The sequence below is a fragment of the Nicotiana attenuata genome, chromosome 2, assembly GCF_001879085.1.
Source record: "Nicotiana attenuata strain UT chromosome 2, NIATTr2, whole genome shotgun sequence".
NCBI lineage: Eukaryota > Viridiplantae > Streptophyta > Magnoliopsida > Solanales > Solanaceae > Nicotiana > Nicotiana attenuata.
The window spans coordinates 43,297,398-43,322,149 of record NC_031990.1 but is presented as its reverse complement, the minus strand read 5'-3'; the positions used below and the strand labels follow the sequence as shown (position 1 = coordinate 43,322,149).

Sequence of the window (24,752 nt, the reverse complement as noted above, 5' to 3'; positions counted from 1 at the left end):
CCCCCCACCCCACACACACACACAAAAACAACAACAGAAAAAGAGTGAAGTTGTTAACCTCCTTTTAATGAGAAGAAGAGGACTTTTGATGTAAGATATATTGTGTCTCCTTCCTACATACGGCCACTGCTTGATAGACCCTTTATATTCACTATGCACACACACACGCAACTCAGAGAAAAAAGATAGAAAGAAGATGAAAATTCGCACGAGAAACTTGAACTTATCACGTAGATGATGCTGCCAAGTCTATGTTAATGAGTTCTATTTCTTAGTATATTGAACGCTGCATTTTCTCCATCTCAGGTCTTAAGGATCTAGCTGACTTTCTTCCTGCGTCTTTGGCAACAATTGCAAGTTACTTTTCAGCTGAAGTGACACGGGGTCTTTGGAAGCCTGCTTTTATGAATGGAACTGATTGGCCAAGTCCAGCTGCAAATTTAGCAACAGTGGAACAACAGATTAAGAAAATCCTAGCTGCTACTGGTGTAGATGTACCAAGTCTCTCTGTAGGTGTGTACTCGTTTGATTTCATCTGACACCTGTTTCTTATAAGACGAGAGGAACTGTGGCGTTAGAAACGTACTTCCCCTCTTCTCTTTCTTCTAACCTATGGGTCTGGTTACCGTTGTGACAAGTTAATCGCCCCGTGTGAATTTCTTAATGGAATGGAGAGGAATCATACAGTGGCGGAATGAACGTGAATCTACCCCCACCCTTCTTTTTCCATTCCTTTTGTCGTGACGTTAAAGTATGGTTTTGGGGGATTAGATCCCTAATCTCCTTTGTTGAAATATCGAATTATATTTTCTGACTAAATAGCTGACTAGGGTTTATCAATTCTAACTTTGCTATGTGGCAGACCTAGACTACCATATCTATCTAATCAGGGGCGGAGCTACCGTATGAGTTACGGGTTCGAACCCAGTAGCTTTTGTTTAGACCCTGTATGTGTTAAAAATCCATTAAAGATGTATAACTATTTAATTGTGGGCTATGGGTTCGATGGCTAGTTCAGAACCCATAAACTTTATATCCTGGCTCTACCTCTGTATCTAACACATCTGTGCATAGGAGTAATTAGGTGCAGGGAATTTAACTACTCATTCATTTGTTTCCATTGTTTAGCTAATGCTATGTGCTTTGTAGGTGGAAATTCTCCAGCTATTCTTCCTTTGCCCCTGGCAGTCCTTGCAAGCCTCACCATTACATATAAGCTTGAACGAGGTACTGACCGCTTTCTGAACTTGGTGGGCACAGCATTGAGTAACCTGGCTACAAGTTGTCCTTGGCCATGTATGCCTGTTATAGCTGCCCTATGGGCGCAAAAGGTTAGACGTTGGAGTGACTTTCTTGTTTTCTCTGCATCCCGGACCGTGTTCCACCACAGCAGTGATGCCGTAGGTCAATTGCTTCGGGTCTGCTTTACAGCTACACTAGGTCTAGGTACATCTTCTATAGAAAGCAATGGTGGTGTCGGTTCACTTCTTGGTCATGGGTTTGGCTCGCACTTTTCTGGTGGTATTTCTCCCGTTGCCCCTGGTATACTGTACTTGCGTGTTCATAGAGTTGTCAGAAATGTCATGTTTATGGCAGAAGAGGTCGTCACCCTTCTGATGTATTTTGTCAGAATTATTGCGGATGGTGGATTCCCCGCTGAGGAATTGGAGAAACTCAAGAAAACCAGAAATCCGATGAGTTCTCTCTCTTGTCATAACATGGAAAGTGGATTCCCTGCATTTTGTCAGGTCTCTCTTGCTTCAGCAATGACCCGTGTCAAGCTTGCAGCTTCATTGGGTGCTTCACTAGTTTGGATTACAGGTGGTTTAAGTTTGGTCCAGGCTTTGCTAAAAGAAACATTGCCATCTTGGTTTATATCAGCACATAGATCAGAGCCCAACGGTGGGGTCTCAGAGGGAATGGTCTCAAGGCTAAGGGGTTATGCCCTTGCTTACTTTGCACTTCTGTCCGGAACATTTGCTTGGGGTGTGGATTCATTGTCACCCGCATCTAAATGGCGGCCAAGTATTCTTGGAGCACACTTGGAGTTTCTTGCGAGTGCACTAGATGGGAAAATATCACTTGGTTGTAACAAGGCTACATGGAGAGCATACGTTTCAGGATTCATAGGCTTAATGGTCGGATGCACACCAAGCTGGCTTTTGGAGGTGGATGTTGATGTTTTAAAGAGGCTGAGCAAAGGATTGAAACGACTGAACGAGGAAGTGTTAGCTTTGGCCCTTTTGGAAGCTAGTGGTGTCGGTGCTATGGGCATTGCTGCTGAAATGATAATAGAAGGGGGTTTGAACTTTTGCTAGATGAGCCCTCGGCGACTGTTGTTGTAACATTGCCGATTAGATTATCAGAGGATCTACAACTTTCTACAATTTTTGGTCTGAGTATATGGTGAGTACAGATATAGAAGTTTTGGAATTCTGCAGGTACCCCCCTTGCATTTTTGACTTGTTTTACTATCATGCACTAGATTCAGTTAGCAAGCCTTCTTTGGGCCGGTTGAGTTTGATTATCATAATCTCACTTTTATTTACTACTTTCTCTTTCTTTTTGAGTTCTCAATGTAACTGTCAGTATGTATGCATTTGCACAACCACTCCCATGTTTGATCAAAAAAGAAGATTTGTGATCAGTTGTTGATCGGCATGAAAATAGTCAAATGATATATCCTCTCGGATACAGAGGATTCCTATAGTTGACTTATAGCATGTTGGCCAAGTTTCTAAAATCAGCTTATTTTGAGAAGTGTTTTTCTCAGAAGCGTTTTCTCAAAACTACTTTTGGTGATAAACAATTTGTGTTTGGCTAATTAATTTGAAAAGCATTTCTGAGTAGCATTTAGTGCCCGTTTGGACATAAAATTTGATAGAAGATTTTTCCAAAAAAATTTCACTTTTTTTGAAATCAGCGTTTGTTTATAAAATTTTCAATTTTCACTTGAAGATGCATTTTGGAAATTTTCAAAAATTTGAAAAACTGTAAAAGTTTATTTTTCAAAATTCACTCACAAAACTTCGAAAACAACCCAAACTGAAATTTATGTCCAAACACAACTCTAAATTTCAAATACCATTTTCACTTGAAAAAACTTTTCACCATTTTTTTGGAATTTTACAATTCTTATGTACAAACGCCTACTTAGTGTTTGGCCAAGTTCTTTTAAAAGTACTTTTAAGTATATTTTTCTCAAAAGTGCTTTTCAAAGAAGTTTTTCTGGGGAGAAGTTACTATTTTTTTGTTGCTTCTGCTTCTACTCAAGAACACTTTTTTCTCTTACCAAACACTATAACTTTATAAAAAAAGTACTTTTGACTTTGGAGAAGCTTGGCCAAGAAGGCAATTAAAGTAGTTTGGAATTGAAGGCTAGTTGATATTGTACATATAGAATATAAGAAACTATAGGGTTAAAACACACCAAAAAGGGCTAGATGAATCAAATGGGGTAGTGCCAGCTCTTTGCCTCATGCATCTAACCAGCTCGCGAGGTTAACCGATGTAAGGAGAAAGATACAATACGAAAGAGAAACATGCATTCCATGTTAACATAGAATTCATGCTCACACAACTTAGTTGGTGAACAGATGACTTTCTTAATAATCTGAACATTATTCTGATTGGCCATAATTTTAGATGTAAAGTTTTAGCAAATATTTGTACCCTCCAATCCAAACAATCATTGAAAAAACCAAATTGGGAAAATGTAGATAGACATAACTAGCTCCTGCTAGCGAAATCAAAATTGAGAAATTTTTATAAAGCTTATTTTTTAATAGTAATTAGTCATCTATAGATATCATTTGTTATATTACGGATTATAGATACCTTTTCTGTGGTTATACGATGTATTTGATGTATTGAAGTTATTGTATTCATGAATACAGTAGCAAAAATAGGCGTGAATTAGGGAAGTCCAGCTAATCAGTTGTTGTATTCGAGTGTATTCGACTGTATTTATGGAGTGAAACATGGGATTACAGCTGGACATATTATTGTATTCGACTGTATTCACGGCGTGAAATAGGGGATTACACTGTTTTTAAAACGGAAAGTGAATCAACTAACATAAAAGACTCCTAATATAACTCAACAAACTCAATTATAACACACAAATTTTGTATTTTTAGTTATAAAAAAGATTTTCAACCGAAAAATACCCCCAAAACATAGCAATCTTCAGAGAAATTATATAATACATCTGAATACATAAATTATATTAATTAAAAAAACATATGAATACATTCATGGCATATAGCGAGACAGTGAATACAATGAAATACATAGAATACAGCAGGATACATTGAAATACAATGAAAAAAAGACAGTGAATACAGTGAAATACATGGAATACAACGAGATACATTGAATTACAATGAAAAAAAAGACAATGAATACAATAAAATACATGAAAATACATTGAAATATATTAACAGAAAATCAAGTTGCTCAGCCCCAAACTCCGCCGTCTTTGTTCAAGAACAAACTCTAATTTTCGGTGAATTCGCCGTTCACAGGAAGCCGGTAGTCCATTGAGGATGTATCTAATGAGCAAGAAAAAGAAGTTGTTGATGCGGGTCGTGAAACTAGTGAATCAACTTTAAAAGTCAGCTACACCAACAGTTCTAATCCGAAATGCTGCCGAATGTGATGAGGAGGAAAAAAGTGCTGGTCTAAATTCAAAAGGTGATAATGGATCTAAAAGTCCTTCTAAAATCCGATCAGAAAACAAGGATGTCGTCGTCTTTTTTAGAATCTAGTTTTTCTTCAAGAAATGCCAAGTCCAAAAGAGGCAAGGATGCCATTCTTGACCTACTAAGTGATGATGATTTGCTTAATTCCACGCCGGTGAAGCAGAGTTTGTGTGAGTCTGGTTCATTATTGAATAGCGTATCAAAATAGTGTAACTGAATAGCGTATTTAGTGGCTTAGGGTTAAGAGGTAACCAAAATTAAATATTTTGCTATAAACATTAAAAGGTATCTATAGAATATAATTTTTTTAAATGGTATTTATTTAAATAAATAAGGTGTTAACCTTTGCTATTGGAGGTAAAATTCCATCAAAATTTGCACAATTGGTGCTCTTGAACAAGAGTGAAGAACTAAACCCAACTCTTTTTTGGGCCAAATCAAACTGAAGCAGATTATCAAAAAATTGGCATCCTATAACAACACATAACAGAAAGGAATTGGCAATTTTTTAGCTTTATATTAGGTTTGACAAAGATAGCCCCAAACAATTGGCATTATATAGCCAAATCCCAAAAAAAAAATTACTCTCTTATACATTCTCTCTAAAAAAAAAAAGCTACTCGCTTATTTTGGCTTCTCTTCCCCTTTCCCTCCTTGTATTTCTTCTTCTATCTCTTCTCTTTCGCTCTCATAGTTTAGCAAAAATTCTTGCATATTATGCAACAAAATCAGTGGGATGAAAAGGTAAGGTTGATCTCACATCAGAGAAAATCAGAAGCAAAAACTAAGAGAGAAAAAATGCATTTCAACTTTGTTTTTCTTCTCTCTTTTTTTTTTGGTTGGATTGAACGAGTGGGTATGATTGAAACTGGTTGAAAAATACCTAAACTAGGCTATATACAAAATTTGAGCAAGATTAGAAGTGATTGAGACTGGTTTCAGGTAAAAAATCAGACCTAAAATTCCAACGACATGTGTTTGTATATCGTGTACATCAGTATATATCACACACAGATTTTTAAGGACGTCTGTGTATATCACTTTGTATATCGTGTCTCAACACAATTTTTTTACGGATGCCCATGTATATCACATTGTATATCGTATATATAATACAAATTTTCATGGATATACACAGATATATATGATATACAAGAGATATCACTGATGTACATAGGGATATACACGAGATACAATAGAGGATACACATGTGGAGTCGTCTTGAACTTGAGTTTTCAATCTGAAATGTGTTGTACAAAGAAGGAAAATGAAATTTTAATATACTTTTTTGATATACACATTATTATTATGTTATACACTGTGATATACATATAATATAATTATTAATGAGCGTTATCTTATCTTTGAATACTTCTTTTAGGCGCTAGAAAGATGTTATTTGTGTGGTCCGTTCTAGTGACAACATTTCAATTCTATTGTATTTATGTAGGAGCCGTTGTTTTTGCTTTGTTTGCCGGATTGGTACGCTTTCTTTACTAAAAACCCGTGTTATATATATATATATATTTGGATATACAGATAAAAAACTAAAAAAATAATTAAAAATATTTGGAAGTTTTTTCGGATACCACTGAAGGAAATGGAACCTAATTTCTAGGATGATGGTTGCTATGAGAGAAGATAGAGAGGATTTTAAATATTTTTTGCTACTTTTAAGGAAAATAATTTGATGGGGCTTATTTTTAGGATGGTGGTTGAAGAAGAGAGAGAATAACTTTAGGCTACCATGTGTCAAATCCTAAAACGTTAGCTTTTTTATGCCAATTGTTGGACCTAGTTGTCATGCCATGCCAAATCCCCCAGATTATCATTATCATCTATATGATGCCCAACAATCACAATGGACGTCATGGGCTCAGGCCTACCATCCACAAAGCCCAAACACATCCACATTTTGGGCCTTAACCTGAACCATCGAATTGGACCCAAATATCCTCCAAAAAACATCCGGTTTTTTGCAGAACCAAATCAATAGTGGACACTGCCGGTCCAACGCGCGTGAATGCAATCGACTTCGCCGGGAAACACACTTCAAATGGCTTCACCGGAGTTGTCGCTGTCAAATTCATCGCCTTCGCTTCCGCCACAAATCTCTCCGTTACCGCCTTGAACATCGCCGTTTGTAACACCGTGTACGTCGTCGACGTACTAATTTTCGTCCCGCCATATCTGTTTGACTTAAAATGTTAACGAACAATATTTAAGCAAATCAATCAAATATATGGAGAAGTAGTAAATCGTAATCAAAGATAATCGACACTAGAGTATGAGTAATCCTTTGTGGTTTGGTGATTCCGAGCAGTTAAAGGACAAAGTTGTGTGATAATGTTACAGAGATCAGAGATATCCATTTTTCAGAGAAAGAAAGATAGAAATTGAGAGGGAGATAGAGAGAGTAAGTAGAAATATTATTCATCCAAAATCCTCCTTTACACAATTGGGAACCCCCGTTATATAGCGGAGGGATTTCCCCTTTTTCTCTATTTACTATATAAAGATAAAATATATAAACTAAAGATAAAGTGCACGTTACAGAGGGGCCGACGTGATTACATGGTCGTCCCTTGGACCCGACCTTTATCCACATGACAGGTCGTGTCCCTTTTGAGGACGGGGTTGGTCAAACTCGACCCTATACAATATTCATTCTCCTCGTTGATATTCAGTAGCGTCTGGTTCAATGGTACTGATTTGCCGTTCACTTTGATCGAACTCACTCAGATGAAATACTCGTCGGATGGGCGCGTGTAAAATATCACCGTTCCAACGACCGGATTCAGAAGCAGCGGAGTGTAAATCAATGATTTTGAAACATCAATTCCTGGCAGGAAGTTGTAAGGTCCGGCGGATTAAAAAATGCAACACCGTTACCGGCGGCGGCGGAACTCGGCAGGCGCACGGCGAACACCGCCGGAGAAGAGCCAGCTCTGCTAAGCTGAAATGGAAGTGAATAGTTGAATCTTCCCAATGCGGCTACGCCGGTGACTCCTGTTGGGAGTCCCTTGAGTATTTTTGTATTAGAGCATGCAAAGATAAAGTCTTTGATGACCTTGAGTCGACTCAGATTCCGGCCGTCGGTGGTGGATAAGGCGAGCCTGCACTACTCAGTGGCGCCAGGATCTTCACGAAGGGGGTTCAAAAAATAATTTTTGTAGCTAGTGGGAATTGAACCCATAACCTCATGTAAATTTTTAATCCACTTGACCACTAAACTACACTTTTGGATTGTGTTAAAAGTGTTCAAAACTTAATATATAGAGGTAAAAAACAGATTTTACCTTATATATAAAGTGTAATTTTTCGGCGAAGGGTGTTCGGGCGAACACCTTAGCGCCCCCTAAATCCGCCCCTGTGCACTAGTGCACTTAATATTTATATCAAGTTACTAAATGCACTTAATATTTGTATCAAATTAATAAATGCATAACATACAAAATATTAAAAGTATCATTATAGTGGAATTTACAGTAAATCATGTTAATTCCTATAAATATAGAAATTTATCAATCTTTTCGCGACAAAAAAATGCCGAACAGATTGAGACAAATGAAAGTATATATTTTTCTTTAAATTTGTAACTATTGAAGTTAAATTACTTACGAGTCAAGTAGTATGTTCCCTATAAAAATATTTCGTGTAACTGAATTTTTGCAAAAATAATCACATGAATCGTTGAAACAATCCGAGTCTCTAGAGATTCACAAAGCGAGGTGTTATAGAGAAAGGTGTTGATAGGAGGAAGATTTGTAGCGTCGACTACAATCAACCCAACTAATTGACGCACCAAGATCAAGATGTAAATTTGTGGCTTGCAATGGAGTTTTGAGATAAATTGAGAGAGAATATAGATTTGTGGAGTTATCTTTGGTTATGGGAGCTAAAAATACATCTAGTGAAGAAACTAGAGAAGAATTCAAAATAGTAAAGAGAAATATGAAGAATTGAATATACAGAAAAGTACTCTCTCCGGTTCACAATAAATGACCAATTTGCTTTTTCATTTTGGTTCAAAATAAGTGTCCGATTATGTAATCAAGAAAGAATTCAATTTGTTTTTATAAAATAACCCCTATGTACATATCGCTAAAAAGTTTTCTTACTCCTCACATTAAATGTTTAATTAGGGGTAGTTTAGTCATAGTAGGTATTTTTGTATAGAATTTAGTATTTTCTTAATGGGCGTGCTAAAAGCAAATTGGTCACTTATTGTGAACCAGGGGGAGTAGTATTAATGCAGCTTAGAATTGACAAAGCTATGAGGCGAATCTAGATTAGTCGGACACTCATACTACTCCCTCCGGTCCAAAATAAGTGATTTTCTGGCCTTTTTCTTGTGGTCCAAATTAAGTGATTTTTTCAGATTTCAAGAATGAATTAATTATTTTTTTCCTACATTGTCCTTGGAGTAAATAGTGTTGGAAGATGTGTTAGGAGTGTTTATGTGAGATAGTAAAGGTTAATATGGTCAATTCTATTGCTAATTAATGCTAAAAGGTGAATTTCTTAATCTGTGTGAAAACATCCAAAAAATCACTTATTTTGGACCAGAGGGAGTAATATCGAACACCGGATGTAAAATCAAGAGAAAAAAAAAAGGTATTGAGGCAAAGAATGCAGTAACAACCTGAAGTGGGGCCGGGTTTTTTCAACGACTTGTGTGACTATTTTTGCGAAAACTCAATCTACTCGAAATGTTTTTATAGGGAACATAATACTTGATTTGTAGTTACAAATTAAATTTAGAATACATACTTCTTTTGTCTCGGTCTGTTTCTACCGCGGGTTAAAAATAATCTTTGCCCAAAACTAACTGGGGCCAGGGGCGGATTTATGGGGGCGGAAGGGGGTTATCCGAAGCCCCTTCGTCGAAAAATTACACTGTGTATATAAGGCAAAAGCTATTTTTTACCTCTATATATTAAGTTTTGAATCCCCTTGACATAGCCCAAAAGTGTAGCTTAGTGGTCAAGGGGGTTCAAAATCTTTATAAGGTCATAAGTTCAATTCCACTAGCGACAATCTTGTTTAACTTTTTTCTTTTTGAACTTCCTTAAGAGAGATCCTACTTCCGCCACTGATTGGGGCGAGTCTTTCTCATTCTCAACCTCTGGGTAACTTGCATCATATTTTAATTCTTCGATGATTCACACCTTAATCTTTTTATTTCCTTATAAAATCACAAAAATCCATTCTTTTAGTAATTATTTAGTAAGAGTAATTGAGGTAAATTATAATTTAAAGAGAAAAACTAAATAAAAATGATCAAAACTTGATAATGAACGGAAAAGCAGAGGAATTGATATCTAAAATAAGAACGAACGATCTTATCATCCTGCAAATATAGACTGAAGTCATGAATAATATGTATATATACGATAGGTAGATATCACTTGGACATAAGATAAAGTAAATATCAAAGTGGTACAGAAAGTAAAGCCTTAAAACCATCACAGTTCAAAATCCGATCTCACTTACAAGCTGACTTGTGATTTATTTGTCAACACCACTTACATAAAATTCCGCGTCCGTCACTGCATGTATAGTAGGTAAATATTTTTTTTTGGGAAAAAAATATTGCTATTAGATTTAATGTCCATTATTCTCTTTTATTTTTCTCTTTTTTGTATGTCTTTTTTGGGTTGAGGTTAGTGTGAGTAGAGAAAGAAAAGAGAAGAACGATAGGCTGTCAATGATTCTTTTTTAATTAGTTTATAAACAAAAAAACATGGAACATATTCAAACATATGTTGATGTATTTCTTTGTCTCTTTGACCACAAGGTATCAATTCATCTGACTTTTAGTACACAATTTGCTGGCTAATACTGCAAATCAATAAATAAACACAAGAGAGAGGAACCAGATAAAGGGTATTTCAATTGATTCTTCTCATATGTCCAAATATTAATGGATAAATTCTACCATATTTATGCTAGTGACAGGTAATAGGTATGCCGTAAAATTAGTCAAAGTATGCTCGAGATGGTTCAAACACTATATGATTATAAGAAAAGGAAATTTATAAGTGAGCTGGCCATTAAGGCATTGCTATCGTTGCATTAGATTAAAAGGGCAGTCCGGTGCACTAGCTCCCGCTATGCGCGGGGTCTGGGGAAGGGCCGGACCGCAAGAGTCTGTTGTACGCAGTCTTACCCTACATTTCTGCAAGAGGTTGTTTCCACGGCTCGAACCCGTGACCTCCTGGTCACATAGCAGCAACTTTACTAGTTATACAAAGGCTCCATATAACGATCCGACCGGTCGTTTTGAGAGTAATAGTCCCGATACCCCATTTACTGCTTTCACAGTATCATTTTCTGCTTATGTGACTTGTCGGGAGGTTTTGTTTGTGGTTCGGAGTAAATTGGGACACTTAGTCCCTAAAATAGAAGCTTAAGTTCTAGGATTTGACTGTAGTTGGAAATGTGTGAAGACGACTCCGGAATGGAGTTTCGTCAGTTCCGTTAGCTCCGTTGGGTGATTTTGGACTTAGGAGCGTGTCCGGATTATGAATTGGAGGTTTGTAGCTGAATTAAGCTCGAAAGTTGAATTTTCGGGAAGTTTGACTGGAAATGGACTTTCTGATATCGGGGTCGGATTCCGATTCTGGAAGTTGGAGTAGGTCCGTAATGTCAAATATGACTTGTGTGCAAAATTTGAGGTCAATCGAACGTGATTTGATAGGTTTAGGTATCGTTTGTAGTAGTTTGAAGTTTCAAAGTTCATTAAGTTTGGATTGGAGTGTGATTCATGTTTTTGTTGTTGTTTGATGTGATTTGAGGGCTAGACTAAGTTCGTATGATGTTTTAGGACTTGTTGGTATGTTTGGTTGAGGTTCCGGGGGCTCCGGGTGGATTCCGGATGGTTAACGAATTAGTTTGGACTTAAAGGAATTGCAGAAAAATCTGATGTTTTGTTGTTGGTTTCCTTCATCGCGTTCGCAAGAGAGGTCTCGCATTCGCGTAAGGTATCTGGGGGCCAGTGGAGTTTTGTTCTTCGCGTTCGCGATGTAGGTTCCTCGTTCGCGAAGTTGTGAGGTATTAGGCCTACGCGTTCGCGACTGGTACCTCACGTTCGCGTAGGGTAAGGCATTGTATGTTCCGCGTTCGCGAGTGGGCTCTCGTGTTCGCCTGGAAGGTTTTGGATTGAAGAAAAATTTATGCTTCGCGAACGCGAGGGTGTTTCGCGTTCTCAAAGAAAGAAATGCCTGGGCAGTATTAAATATTTCAAAAACAAGGTTTTTTTTTATCAAAACTTGAGATAGAGAGCTCGGATTTGGACGAATTTTTGGAGGATTTTCAGAGACATCGATCGGGTAATGATTCTTCACTTATTTTTGGTTATATTTCACTAGTCTATCGTTAATTCCATCTCTTTAATTTCGTATCTGAGTCAAGAAATTGGGAAAAAAATGGGAAAAGTTCTTCAACCAAATTTTTGGGTTTTGATTGAGATTTCGACACGGATTTGAGTAATTTTGGTACGAGTGAACTCGTGGGAGAATGAGTGTTCGTATTTTGTGATTTTTACCTGATTTCGAGACGTGGGCCTGGGTCGACTTTTTGGGGTGAATATCTAATTTCTTGTTAAAGTCTTGATTTCATTAATTAGATTAGTTTCTTATAGTTATATTTATGGTATGTAATTGCTTTTGGCTAGATTTGGGCCATTCGGAGTCGGAAATTCGTGGAAAAGACATTCTTACTGATTGATTGAGCTTGGTTCGAGGTAAGTGGCTTGCCTAACCTTGTGTGGGGGAAATCCCATTAGGATTTGGTACTGTTGTAATACTTTTGTGATATGTGAGCGTCGTGTACGCGAGGTGATGAGTGCGTACACTGGCTAATTGTTGTAAAAATTCAGTTTTTCACTGAGTAGTAACCTGTTACATCTTAATTGAGTTTTACCAGCATGTGTAGTTATCCTGTTTTTGCCTAATATCGCATGTCTACGTGTCTTAAATGCTTATTTGAAATCTGTGCAACATGCTTAGTTGATTTCCTATTTTTCCCTGATCTGTATCCGTCTTAACTGCAGAACTCTTGCTGTTAATCGTTGTATTCATCGATTTCGAGTTGTGTGTTTACTTTTGGGACTACGAGGCGGTACCTCGGGATATCCCCCTGCATATTTAATTTTGGGACTACGAGGCGGTACCTCGGGAGATCCCCCTGCACATTTACTTTTGAGACTACAAGGCGGTACCTGGGGAGACCCCCCTGCATATTTACTTTTGGGACTACGAGGTGGTAGCTCAAGAAATCCCCCTGCACATTTACTTTTGATACTACGAGGCGGTACCTCGAGAGATCTCCTTGCATGTTTACTTTAGGACTACGAGACGGTATCTCGGGAGACCCTCCCTATTTATCCCTATGTACCGTGCTGCTATTTTCAGTGGTTTTCTCTTGTTAAATTACCAATCTCTTATTACATTGTTGTATTCTTCGGCCTTATTTATTTTATACCAGTAGGGCCTTGTCCTGACCTCGTCACTACTCGACCAAGGTTAGGCTTGGCACTTACTGGGTACCGTTGTGGTGTACTCATGCTACTCTTCTGCACATGTTTTATGTGCAGATCCAGGTACCTTTTATTAGCCCCGCTATTAGTTGCGTGCTTGTCGCTGCTCCGGAGACTTCAAGGTATATCTGTCAGGGTCTGCATACCTCGGAGTCCCCCTCTATCCCTTTTATGTTGTTCCTCCTTTATTTCTTCTAGTTACCGATGTATAGAACAGTTAGACAAATTCATAGAGCTTGTGACTTGTGGCTACCGAGTTTTGGGAATGTTGTTCATAATCGAGTGTTGGTTATTGTACATGCCGAGCAAAATTTTCATCGATTATTTAATTATCAGTTGCAGTTTAGTTGTTAAATTTTGCTTTCATTTTTGTTATTCCGCAAATGTTAGGCTTACCTAGTCGTAGAGACGAGGTGCCGTCACGACCTCTTACGGAGGGAGAATTGGGTCGTGACAAGTTGGTATTAGAGCTCTAGGTTCATAGGTATCATGAGTCACAAGCAGGTTTAGTAGCATCTCATGGATCGGTACGGAGACGTCCGTACTTATCTTCGGGAGTCTATGGAACTATTAGGAAAATTTCACTTCTTTTGATTCCTTATCGTACGAAATTGTTGGCTTCAGAATTCTAAACTTTTGTCTTCTATTCTCTCACAGATGGTGAGGACACGTACAACTGGATCAAATGACCATACAATCCCTACTAGAGCCGCGAGAGGCCGGGGTATAGGTCGAGGACGTCCACGTGGTGCAGCCAGAGCACCCGCACAAACTGCTACAGAGGTGCCACCAGTAGCTCCAGTCAGAGCGCAGGCACCTAAGACGCATATTACTACACCAGCCCTTTAGGAGACCCTTGCACAGTTCCTGAGAATGTTCGGTACTCTAGCTCAGGCAGGGTTGATTCCACTTGCTCCTGCCACATCTCAGGCCGGGGAAGGAGCTCAGAATCCCGCCACCCGCACCCTAGAGTAGTAGGTTCAGGTCGACCAGGTTCCAGAGGTCATATCAGTGCAGCCGGTAGCCCCAGTTCAGCCCGAGGGTAGGGCAGCAACTTCTGAGGAGGAGCATCTCAGGCTTGAGAGGTACAAGAAGTACTATCCTCCTACTTTCAGTGGCTTGGCATAAGAGGATGCCCCGGGTTTTCTTGAGGAGTGCCACCATATCCTCCGTACTATGGGCGTACCAGAGTCGAGTGGGGTTTCTTTCACTACGTTCCAGCTTAGAGGAGCGGCCTATCAGTGGTGGCGTGCTTATAAGTTGGGTAGTCCGGCTGAGGCAACTTCACTTACTTGGACTTAGTTCTCAGATATGTTCTTGAGGAAGTATGTTCCCTAGAGTCTCAAATATGCATGGCGCGCCGAGTTTGAGCAATTGCGCTAGGGTGCTATGACTGTGTCAGATTATGCGGTTCGTTTCAATGACTTGGCTAGGCATGCACCAGCGTTGGTTGCTACAGTTCGAGAGATGGTCTTCGGTTTATCGAGGGGCTCCACCCCAGTATCAGGCTTAGCATAGCCTGTGAGTTGGAGATGGATATTTCATACCAGCAGGTTGTGGGCATTGCTAGGAGAGTGGAGGGTATGCTTGCTCGGGAGAGAGAGGCCAAGAGGTCTAAGAGTCTGGCACTTATAGTGGTACTCGTGCCCCAGCTGTAGTTCGACATGGTAGGGTCTATGTGAGTTGCCCTGTTCATTCAGCACTTCCAGCCGCCAGTGGTGTTCCGGCTATTCCTAGGTCCTAAGAGCCTTATTATGCACCGCCAGTGTCTAGTGTACCTCCTGCACGAGGTGCTTTTAGCGGTCAGTCCAGCAGACCTGGCCCGAGCCAACCACAGTAGCTACGTCCTCCGAGAGCTTGTTTCGAGTCTGGCGACACTCGCCATATGGTGAGGGATTGCCCCAGACTTAGGAGGGGTGCACCTCCATAGACTTCCAAGGCACCGCGTGCTCTACCGGGTCCCCAAGCTATATTTACAACGTCAGCTACCACTCCACCCGCTCAGCCAGCTCAAGGTAGAGGTCGGGCAGGTAGAGGTCGCCCTAGAGAGGGAGACCAAACCAGATTTTATGCCCTTCCAGATCGTACAGAGGCAGTTGCATCCGGCTCTGTCATTACAGGTATTGTTCCAGTCTGTCATAGAGATGTGTAGGTTTTATTTGATCTAGGCTCCACTTATTCCTATGTGTCCTCTTATTTTGCCCTATATTTGGGCATATCTCGTGATTCTTTGAGTTCTCCTATTTATGTGTCTACGCCTGTGGGAGATTCTATTGTTGTTGACCGTGTGTATCGGTCGTGTTTGGTTGTTCTTAATGGTTTTGAGACCACAACCAATTTATTATTGCTCAGTATGGTAGATTTTGATATTATCTTGGGCATGGACTGGTTTGTCGCCCCATTATGCTATTCTTGATTGTCACGCCAAGACCGTGACGCTAGCTATGCCAGACTTACCGCGATTAGAGTGGAAAGGTACCTTAGATTACACTCCCAGCAGAGTTATTTCATTTCTTAAAGCTCAATGAATGGTTGAGAAGGGGTGTGACGCGTATCTAGCTTATGTGAGAGATGTCAGTATTGATACCCCTATATTTAAGTCAGTCCCAGTAGTGAGGGATTATCCAGATGTATTTCCAGTTGATCTTCCGAGCATGCCGCCCGTCAGAGATATCGACTTTGGTATTGATTTGTTGCCGAGCACTCAGCCCATCTTTATTCCTCTATATTGTATGGCCCATCCTGAGTTGAAGGAGTTGAAGGAACATTTATAGGAATTGGTTGAAAAGGGATTCATTCGGCCTAGTGTGTCACCTTGGGGTGCCCCAATCTTGTTTGTGAATAAAAGGGATAGTTCTATGCGTATGTGCATTGATTATCACCAGTTGAACAAAGTTACAGTGAAGACAGGTATCCATTGCCTCGTATTGATGACCTATTTGATCAGTTACAAGGTGCCAACGTGTTTTCCAAGATTGACTTGCGTTCAGGCTATCATCAATTGAAGATTTGAGAGTCATATATCCCGAAGACTGCTTTCAGGACTCGATATGGTCACTACAAGTTCCTTGTGATGTCATTTGGGCTGACCAACGCCCCAACAACATTCAGGCATTTGATGCACAGTGTATTTCGGCCCTATCTTGACTCATTCGTCATTATGTTTATTGACGACATTCTGGTGTACTCCCGGAGTCGGGAGGATCATGAGCAGCGCATGAGGACTGTGCTTCAGACCTTGAGAGAAAAAAAGTTATATGCAAAATTCTCATAGTGTGAGTTCTGGCTAGATTCAGTGGCATTTTTGTGTCACTTAGTGTCGAGTGAAGGGATCAAGGTGGATTCGAAGAAGGTGGAAGCAGTACAGAGTTGACCCAGACCGTCCTCAGGTACGGAGATTCGGAGTTTCCTTGGTTTGGCGGGGTATTACCGTCGATTTATAGAGGGTTTCTCATCTATTACAGCGCCTATGACCAGCTGACCTAGAAGGGTGCTCTGTTCAGGTGGACAGAGGAGTGTGAGGAGAGCTTTCAAAAGCTCAAGACAGCTTTGACTACAGCCCCAATATTGGTATTGCCTATAGGTTCGGGGTTTTATACTGTATATTATGATGCGTCGCGGGTTGATCTCGGTGCGGTGTTGATGCAGGACCGTAGGGTGATTGCCTACGTGTCCAAACAGCTGAAGGTGCATGAAAAGAACCATCCTGTCCACGACCTTGAGTTAGCAGCTATTGTTAATGCCTTGAAGATTTGGCGGCACTATTTGTACGGTGTCCCTTGTGAGATCTACACTGACCACCAGAGTTTGCAGCATCTGTTTGAATAGAAGAATCTTAACTTGCGTCAGCGGAGTTGGTTAGAGTTTCTTAAGGATTATGAGATCACTATTCTATACCATCCCGGAAGGCCAATGTGGTGGCCGATGCCTTGAGTCGCAGGGCGGAGAGTTTGGGGAGCTTAGCATATCTACCAGCAGCAAAGAGACCATTAGCATTGGATGTTAAGGCCTTGGCCAACCAGTTTGTTAGATTGGATTTTTATGAGCCAAGTTAAGCTTTGGCTTATGTGGTCTCCCAGTCTTCTCTTTATGATTGTATCAGGGAGCATCAGTATGATGACCCCCATCTGCTTGTCCTTAAGGACACGATTCAGCACGGTGATGCCAAGGAGGTCACTATTGGATATGATGGTGCATTGAGGATGCAGGGCAGGCTGTGTGTGCCCAATATAGACGGATTGCGTGAGTTGATTCTCTAGGAGGCTCACAGTTCGCGGTACTCCATTCATCCGGGTGCCGCGAAGATGTATCAGGACTTGAGGCATCATTATTGGTGGAGGAGAATGAAGAAGGACATAGTAGAATATGTAGCTCGGTGTCTAAATTGCCAACAGGTGAAGTATGAGCATTAGCAGCCAGGTGGGTTGCTTCAGAAGTTAGAGATTCTGGAGTAGAAATGGGAGCGGATCACTATGGATTTTGTTGTTGGGCTTCCACGGACTCAGCAGAAGTTTGATGCAGTTTGGATGATTGTGGATAGGCTGACCAAGTCAACTCATTTCATTCCAGTGATGACTACTTATTCTTCCGAGCAACTGGCTAGAGTTTATATCCGCGAGATTGTCAGGCTTCATGGTCTGACTGGGGTACACAGTTTACATCACGGTTCTGGAGGGACGTACAACATGAATTAGGTACTCGGGTTGAGTTGAGCACAACATTTCACCCTCAGACGGACGGCCAGTCCGAGCGCACTATTCAGATATTAGAGAATGTGCTCCGTGCGTGTGTGATAAAGTTTGGGGGTTCTTAGAATCAGTTCTTGCCACTTGCGGTGTTTGCCTACAACAACAGTTATCAGTCGAGCATTCAGATGGCACCGTATGAGGCTTTGTATGGTAGACGGTGTCGGTCTTCAGTGGGTTGGTTCGAGCCGGGCGAGGCTAGGCTATTAGGTACATACTTGGTTTAGGATGCGTTGGAGAAGGTTAAGGTGATTTAGGATTGACTTCGCACAACCCGGTCCAGATAGAAGAGTTATGCGGATCGGAAGGTTCGCGATGTTGAATTCATGGTTAGAGAGCAGGTCTTGCTCCTAGTTTCTCCCATGAAGGGCGTTATGAGGTTCGGAGAGAAGGGCAAGCTGAGCCCAAGGTTTTTTGGCCCATTCGAGGTGTTGCGGCGAGTTGGGGAGGTTGCTTATGAGCTTTCCTTACCTCCTATTCTAGCCGGAGTTCATCCACTATTCCATGTTTCCATGCTCCGGAAGTATCACGGGCGATCCATCTCATGTGTTGGATTTCAGCTCAGTCCAGTTGGACAAGGATTTATCTTATGTTGAGGAGCCGGTGGCTATTTTAGACAGGCAGGTTCAAAAGTTGAGGTCAAAGAACATTGCTTCAGTGGAGGGGTCAGCCGGTCGATGAAGCGACTTGGGAGACCGAGCATGATATGCGCAGCCGTTATCCTTTTCTTTTTACCACTTCAGGTATGTTTCTATGCTCGTTCGAGGACGAACGATTGTTTTAAGAGGGGGAGGATGTAACGACCCGGCCGGTCGTTTTGAGGGTAATAGCCTTGATCCCTATTTACTACTTTCCCCGTATCTTTTTTTGCTTATGTGACTTGCCGGGAGGTTTTGTTTGTAGTTTCGGAGTGAATTGGGACACTTAGTTCCTAAAACTGAAGCTTAAGTTCTAGGTTTTGACCGTAGTTGGAACTATGTGAAGACAACTCTAAAATGGAGTTTCTTCGGTTCTGTTAGCTTCGTTGGATTATTTTGGACTTAGGAGCGCGTCCGGATTGTGAATTGGAGGTCTGTAGTTGAATTAGGCTTCAAATGGAGAAAGTTGAATTTTTGAGAACTTTGACCGAAAGTGGTTTTTTATATCAGGGTCGGATTCCGATTTCGGCAGTTGGAGTAGGCTGTAATGTCAAATATGACTTGTGTGCAAAATTTGAGGTCAATCGGACGTGATTTGATAGGTTTCGGCATCGGTTGTAGAAGTTTGAAGTTTCAAAGTTCATTAAGTTTGGATTGGAGTGTGATTCGTGTTTTTGTTGTTGTTTGATGTGATTTGAGGTCTCGACTAAGTTCGTATGATGCTTTAGGACTTGTTGGTATGCTTGATTGAGGTCCCGGGGCCTTGGTTGATTTCGGATGCTAACGGACTAGTTTTGGACTTAAAGGAATTGCAGAAAAATCTGATGTTCTGTTGTTGGTTTCCTTCATCGCGTTCGCGAGAGAGGTCTCGCGTTCGCGTAAGGTATTTGGGGGCCAGTGGAGTTTTGTTCTTCGCGTTCACGATGTAGGTTCCGCATTCGCGAAGTTGTGAGGTATTAGGCCTACGCGTTCGCGTAGAGGAGTTGGTCTGAAGAGTCTCCAGGCGTATAGCCTATGCGTTCGCGATGAGGGTCCCGCGTTCGCGTAGGGTAAGGCAATGTATGTTCCGCGTTCACGAGTGGGCTCTCGAGTTCGCGTAGAAGGTTTTGGACTGAAGGAAAATTAATGCTTCGCGATCGCATGTGTGTGTCCGCGTTCGCGAAGAAAGAAATGTCTGGGCAATATTAAATATTTCAAAAATGAGGGTTTAGCCATTTTTATCAAAACTTGAGATAGAGAGCTCGGACGAAATTTTGGGGATTTTCAGAGGCATCGATTTGGTAATGATTCTTCACTTATTTTTTGTTATATTCCACTAATCTATTGTTAATTCTATCCTTTAATTTCGAATTTGAGTCAAGAAATTGGGGGAAAATGGGAAAAGTTCTCTAACCAAATTTTTGGGTTATGATTGAGACTTCGATATCGGATTTGAATAATTTTGGTACGGGTGAACTCGTGGGTGAATGAGTGTTCGTATTTTGTGACTTTTACCCGATTCCAAGACGTGGGTCCGGGTCGACTTTTTGGGGCGAATTTCTAATTTCATGTTAAAGTCTTGATTTCATTAATTAGATTAGTTTCTTATAGTTATATTTATGGTATGTAATTGCTTTTGGTTAGATTTGGGCCATTCAGAGTCGGAAAATTATGGAAAAGGCATTCTTACTGATTGATTGAGCTTGGTTCGAGGTAAGTGGCTTGCTTAACCTTGTGTAGGAGAAATTCCCATAGGATTTGGTACTGTTGTAATACTTCTGTGATATGTGAGCGTCATGTACACGAAGTGACGAGTGCGTACACGGGCTAATTGTTGTAAACATCTGGTTTTTCAATGAGTAGTAACTTGTTACATCTTAATTGAGTTTTACCAGCATGTGTAGTTATCCTGTTTTAGCCTAATATCACATGTCTACGTGTCTTAAATGCTTATTTGAAATCTGTGCAGTATGCTTAGTTGATTTCCTGTTTTTCCTTGATTTGTATCAGTCTTAACTGTAGAATTCTTGCTGTTAATTATTGTATTCATCAGTTTCAAGCTGTGTGTTTACTTTTGGGACTACGAGGCGGTACCTCGGGAGATCCACCTGCATATTTACTTTTGGGATTATGAGGCGGTACCTCGGGAGATCCACCTGCACATTTACTTTTGGGACTACGAGACGTTACCTCGGGAGACCCCCTACATATTTACTTTTGGGACTACGAGGCGGTACCTCGGGAAATCCCCCTGCACATATGCTTTTGAGACTACGAGGCGGTACCTCGAGAGATCTCTTTGCACATTTATTTTGGGACTACGAGACGGTATCTCGGGAGATCTCCTCCCCCCCCCCACCCCCCACCCCCGCTATTTATCCCTACGTACTGTGTTGCTATTTTCTGAGGTTTTCTCTTGTTAACTTTTCAGTCTCTTATTACATTATTATATTCTTCGACCTTATTTATTTTATACTAGTAAGGCCTTGACCTGACCTCGTCACTACTCGATCGAGGTTAGGCTTGGCACTTATTGAGTACCGTTGAGGTGTACTCATGCTACTCTTCTGTACAAGTTCTCTGTGCTGATGCAGATACCTCCTATCTAGCCCCGCTATTAGTTGCGTGCTTGCTGCTGCTCCAGAGACTTCGAGGTATATCTGCCAGCGTCCGCAGACCTTGGAGTCCCCCTCTATCCCTTTTATGTTGTTCCTCCTTTATTTCTTCTAGTTACCGATGTATAGAACAGTTAGACAAATTCATAGAGCTTGCGACTTGTGGCTACCTGGTTTTGGGAATGTTGTTCATACTCGAGTGTTGGTTATTGTACATGTCGAGCGGTTTCATCAATTATTTAATTATCTGTTGCAGTTTAGTTGTTAAACTTTGCTTTCATTTTTGTTATTCCGCAAATGTTAGGCTTACCTAGTCGTAAAGACTAGGTGCCGTCACGACATCTTACGGAGGGAGAAGTTACGACTAGGTGCCGTCACGACATCTTACGGAGGGAGAATTGGGCCGTGACACTCCCCTTCTAACGTTACATTAGATTAAGGGCGATGTGCACAGATAGCCACTAACAGCTTATGTCTTTATTTTAAAGCCAGCGTTTTAAATGTCTTTAGTCTTTAGCCACTGGTTTAATAAACTTTAACTGCTCGGACAAAAATACCCTTCTGCTCATGTCCTTAACTTCAGGACTTCAGGACTACATGTCCTTAACTTTTGAACTTGAAACTCTAAGTTCAGGACTTCAGGACTACATGTCCTTAACTTTTGAACTTGGAACTCTAAGTTCAGGACTTCAAGGTTACATGTCCTTAAGTTTTGAACTTGGAACTCAAACTTCAAGACCAAGCGTCCTTAACTTTTGAACTTGTAAGTCAAAGTTAAGGACCTATTGTCCTTAACTTTTGAACTTGTAACCGTAAGTTAAATACTGCTTGTCCTTAACTTTTGAACGTGTAATTGTAAGTTAAGGACTGTCTGTCCTTAACTTTTGAACTTTAAACTCAAAGTTAAGGACTGCATGTCCTTAAGTTTTGAACTTGAAACAATAACTTAAGGTCGGCATGTCCTTAAGTTTTGAACTTGAAACAATAACTTAAGGACTGCATGTCCTTAAGTTTTGAACTTGAAACAATAAGTTAAGGACTGCCTGTCCTTAACTTTTGAAACTGAAACTCAAAGTTAAGGATTGCCTGTCCTTAACTTTAGAACTTGGAAATCAAAGTTAAGGACCTATTTTGAACTTGTAACTGATGTCTGTCCTTAACTTTTGAACTTGAAAATCAAAGTTAAAAGATTTAAATTTGGGAGAGTCTGCGACATTATTCTTTGGCTATGAATTGAAATCATTATTTTTGTTTCTTTTATTTTGTGCTTTCCAACTGAACCATGCAAGGAGAACAGAAGGTCTATACCCTACTTACAAAGTTCTGTTACTAACTTTTGAACCATGAATATTGAAAAGTTCTGTTAAAGAGCTTTTGTCTTTTAATAAATGCTTACAAGCGTTGTGCATTAGAATGACTGTGTAGATAGGCTCCGCCACCTCAACATAATGCAACAGTTATGGAGAAGGCACGGAGAGAGAGAAGCAAGGGTTTGGGAAGAAAAGCAAGGGAAGAAAGGGTAAAAATATCTTTTCATATTAATTTTAATAGGGCAGTGGCTATTTTTGCTCAACATTATAATTGCTGGATAAAAAATAAATATCACCTTAAATAGTGGCTACACCATGCCATTTCTACATAATATTACTATGTACGTGTAGTTTAGAAATATACAACGTGATTATATCTTATCTACGACTTCCTTATAAACAATATTTTTTGTAGTTTTTCTCTTATGATTGATTGGTTGCTCCATCATGACCAAAATTCTTATTGTCGATATTAATATGTGATGACCCAAAAGATCATCACTTATTTTAAAAACAAATTCAGTGTTCCGAGATCTAAAAACCTCCTTTTTACCTTACCTTGATTTGTGTGCGTGGTTCGGACCTATATTCGAAAAGCCTTCTATGTGAAAATATGAGAAATAGAAATTTTTAGTGTTAAAAATTTTATTATGATTGACCTTGGTCAACATTTTGAGCGAACAGACCTGGATCCGTATTGCAACTATCCCGGGATGTCGGCAGTAAAATATGGGACTAGGGCGTATGCCCGAAAATAAATTTCGAGGTCCCAAGCTGTAGAAATCAATTTGTGAAAGAAATTATTTTGTTGAATTATCTAAGAAATAAAGAAAAGAATTAAGGCTTGAAACCATTGGTATCGGGCCTGTATTTTGGTTCCGGAGCCCGGTGCAAACTTGTTATAGTATTGAAATGATAACTATGAAATTTGGTGAAATTGGAGTTTATTTGACGTGAGTTGGACTTCCGATTGAAGAGTTATGACCTTTAAGTGTTCTTGATGAAAATGATGAGTTTTGAGGTTTAATTCATGGTTTTACATGTTATTTTGATGATGTGATCGCACGAGTAGGTCCATATGATATTTTTGAGTTGGTATGCGTATTTGGGTTGGAGTCCCGAGGGCTCGGGTGAGTTTCGAATAGGATCCAGGATGTTTTATACTTAGAACACAGCTGTTGCAGGTTCAGAGAAGTTACAGATCCTTAAACCTGCCTGTGCGGTCCGCAATGATTTTGTGCGACCGCGGAGGGGACTTTGCGGCCTCACTTGATTTCTTGCGGTCCGCGGTGGGACCTTGCGGCCGCACTTAATTTCTTGCGGTCCGCGGTGGGACCTTGAGGCCGCACTTAATTTCTTGCGGTCCGCAGTGGAGCTCCGTGGCCGTAGTCCTTTTTGTGCGGTCCGCGGAGAGGGTCTGAGAGGGATATATTTAAACGGGTCTTTCAGTTATTTTTCATTTTTCAAACCCTAAAAACATAAGAGGCGATTTTTCAAATAACCTTGCTTCTCCAAAACATTAGTAATTGATTTCTAACTCATTTTCTTTATTCCTTAACTTCTTTCTACAAGATTTCATCTTAGAACCTAGGGTTTTCATGGTAGAATTGGGAATTCTGGGTAAAATCTAAGAATATTGAAATTTGGGGATTTAGACCTCAAATTGAGGTCGGATTCCAAAACCAATTATATATTCGGGCTCGGGTGTGAATGGGTAATCGGGTTTTGGTCCAAATGTCGGGTTTGGACAAGGCAGACCGGGTCGATTTTTGACTTTTTGGGGAAAACTTTAGAAAACTTATTTCCATGCATTAGAATTGATTCATTTAGAATTTATTGATATAGTGAAGTAACTTGTGGCTAGATACAAGCGAGTTGGTGGTAGAATCAAGAGGTAAAGCGGTAGTTGAGGCTTGAATTGTGTTCGTGGCATCGAGGTAAGTGTTTGGTCTAACCTCAGCTCGAGGGATTAGGAGTTGAGTCCTATTTGCTATGTTTCATTTGTTGAATATGACGTATAGGCCTGGTGACGAGTATCTATACGTTGGTGTCAAGCATGCCCGTGAGTCTTATATGACGATTATTATGACTCCGTTTGTATTGTTCATGCCTTTTGTGATGATTTCTATTGTTGGGCAAAGTTTGTGGAATTAATGGTGATATTTGAACACTGAGGAGCGTTGGCTCAAGTTATATAATGAATTGTGAAAGTATAATTGG

At 40.3% G+C, this 24,752-nt stretch overlaps 1 protein-coding gene across 1 annotated transcript in view; it reads left to right on the top strand.

Annotated features, from left to right (window-relative positions):
- Window positions 1-2,560, top strand: part of LOC109208183 (mediator of RNA polymerase II transcription subunit 33A-like) — an 11,091-nt gene extending 8,531 nt beyond the window's left edge. Inside the window, exons 11-12 of the mRNA XM_019371241.1 lie at window positions 307-513; window positions 1,150-2,560. Coding sequence (XP_019226786.1) covers window positions 307-513; window positions 1,150-2,318 — 1,376 coding nt within the window. The 3' untranslated portion in view covers window positions 2,319-2,560. The remainder of the gene's footprint in view (window positions 1-306; window positions 514-1,149) is intronic.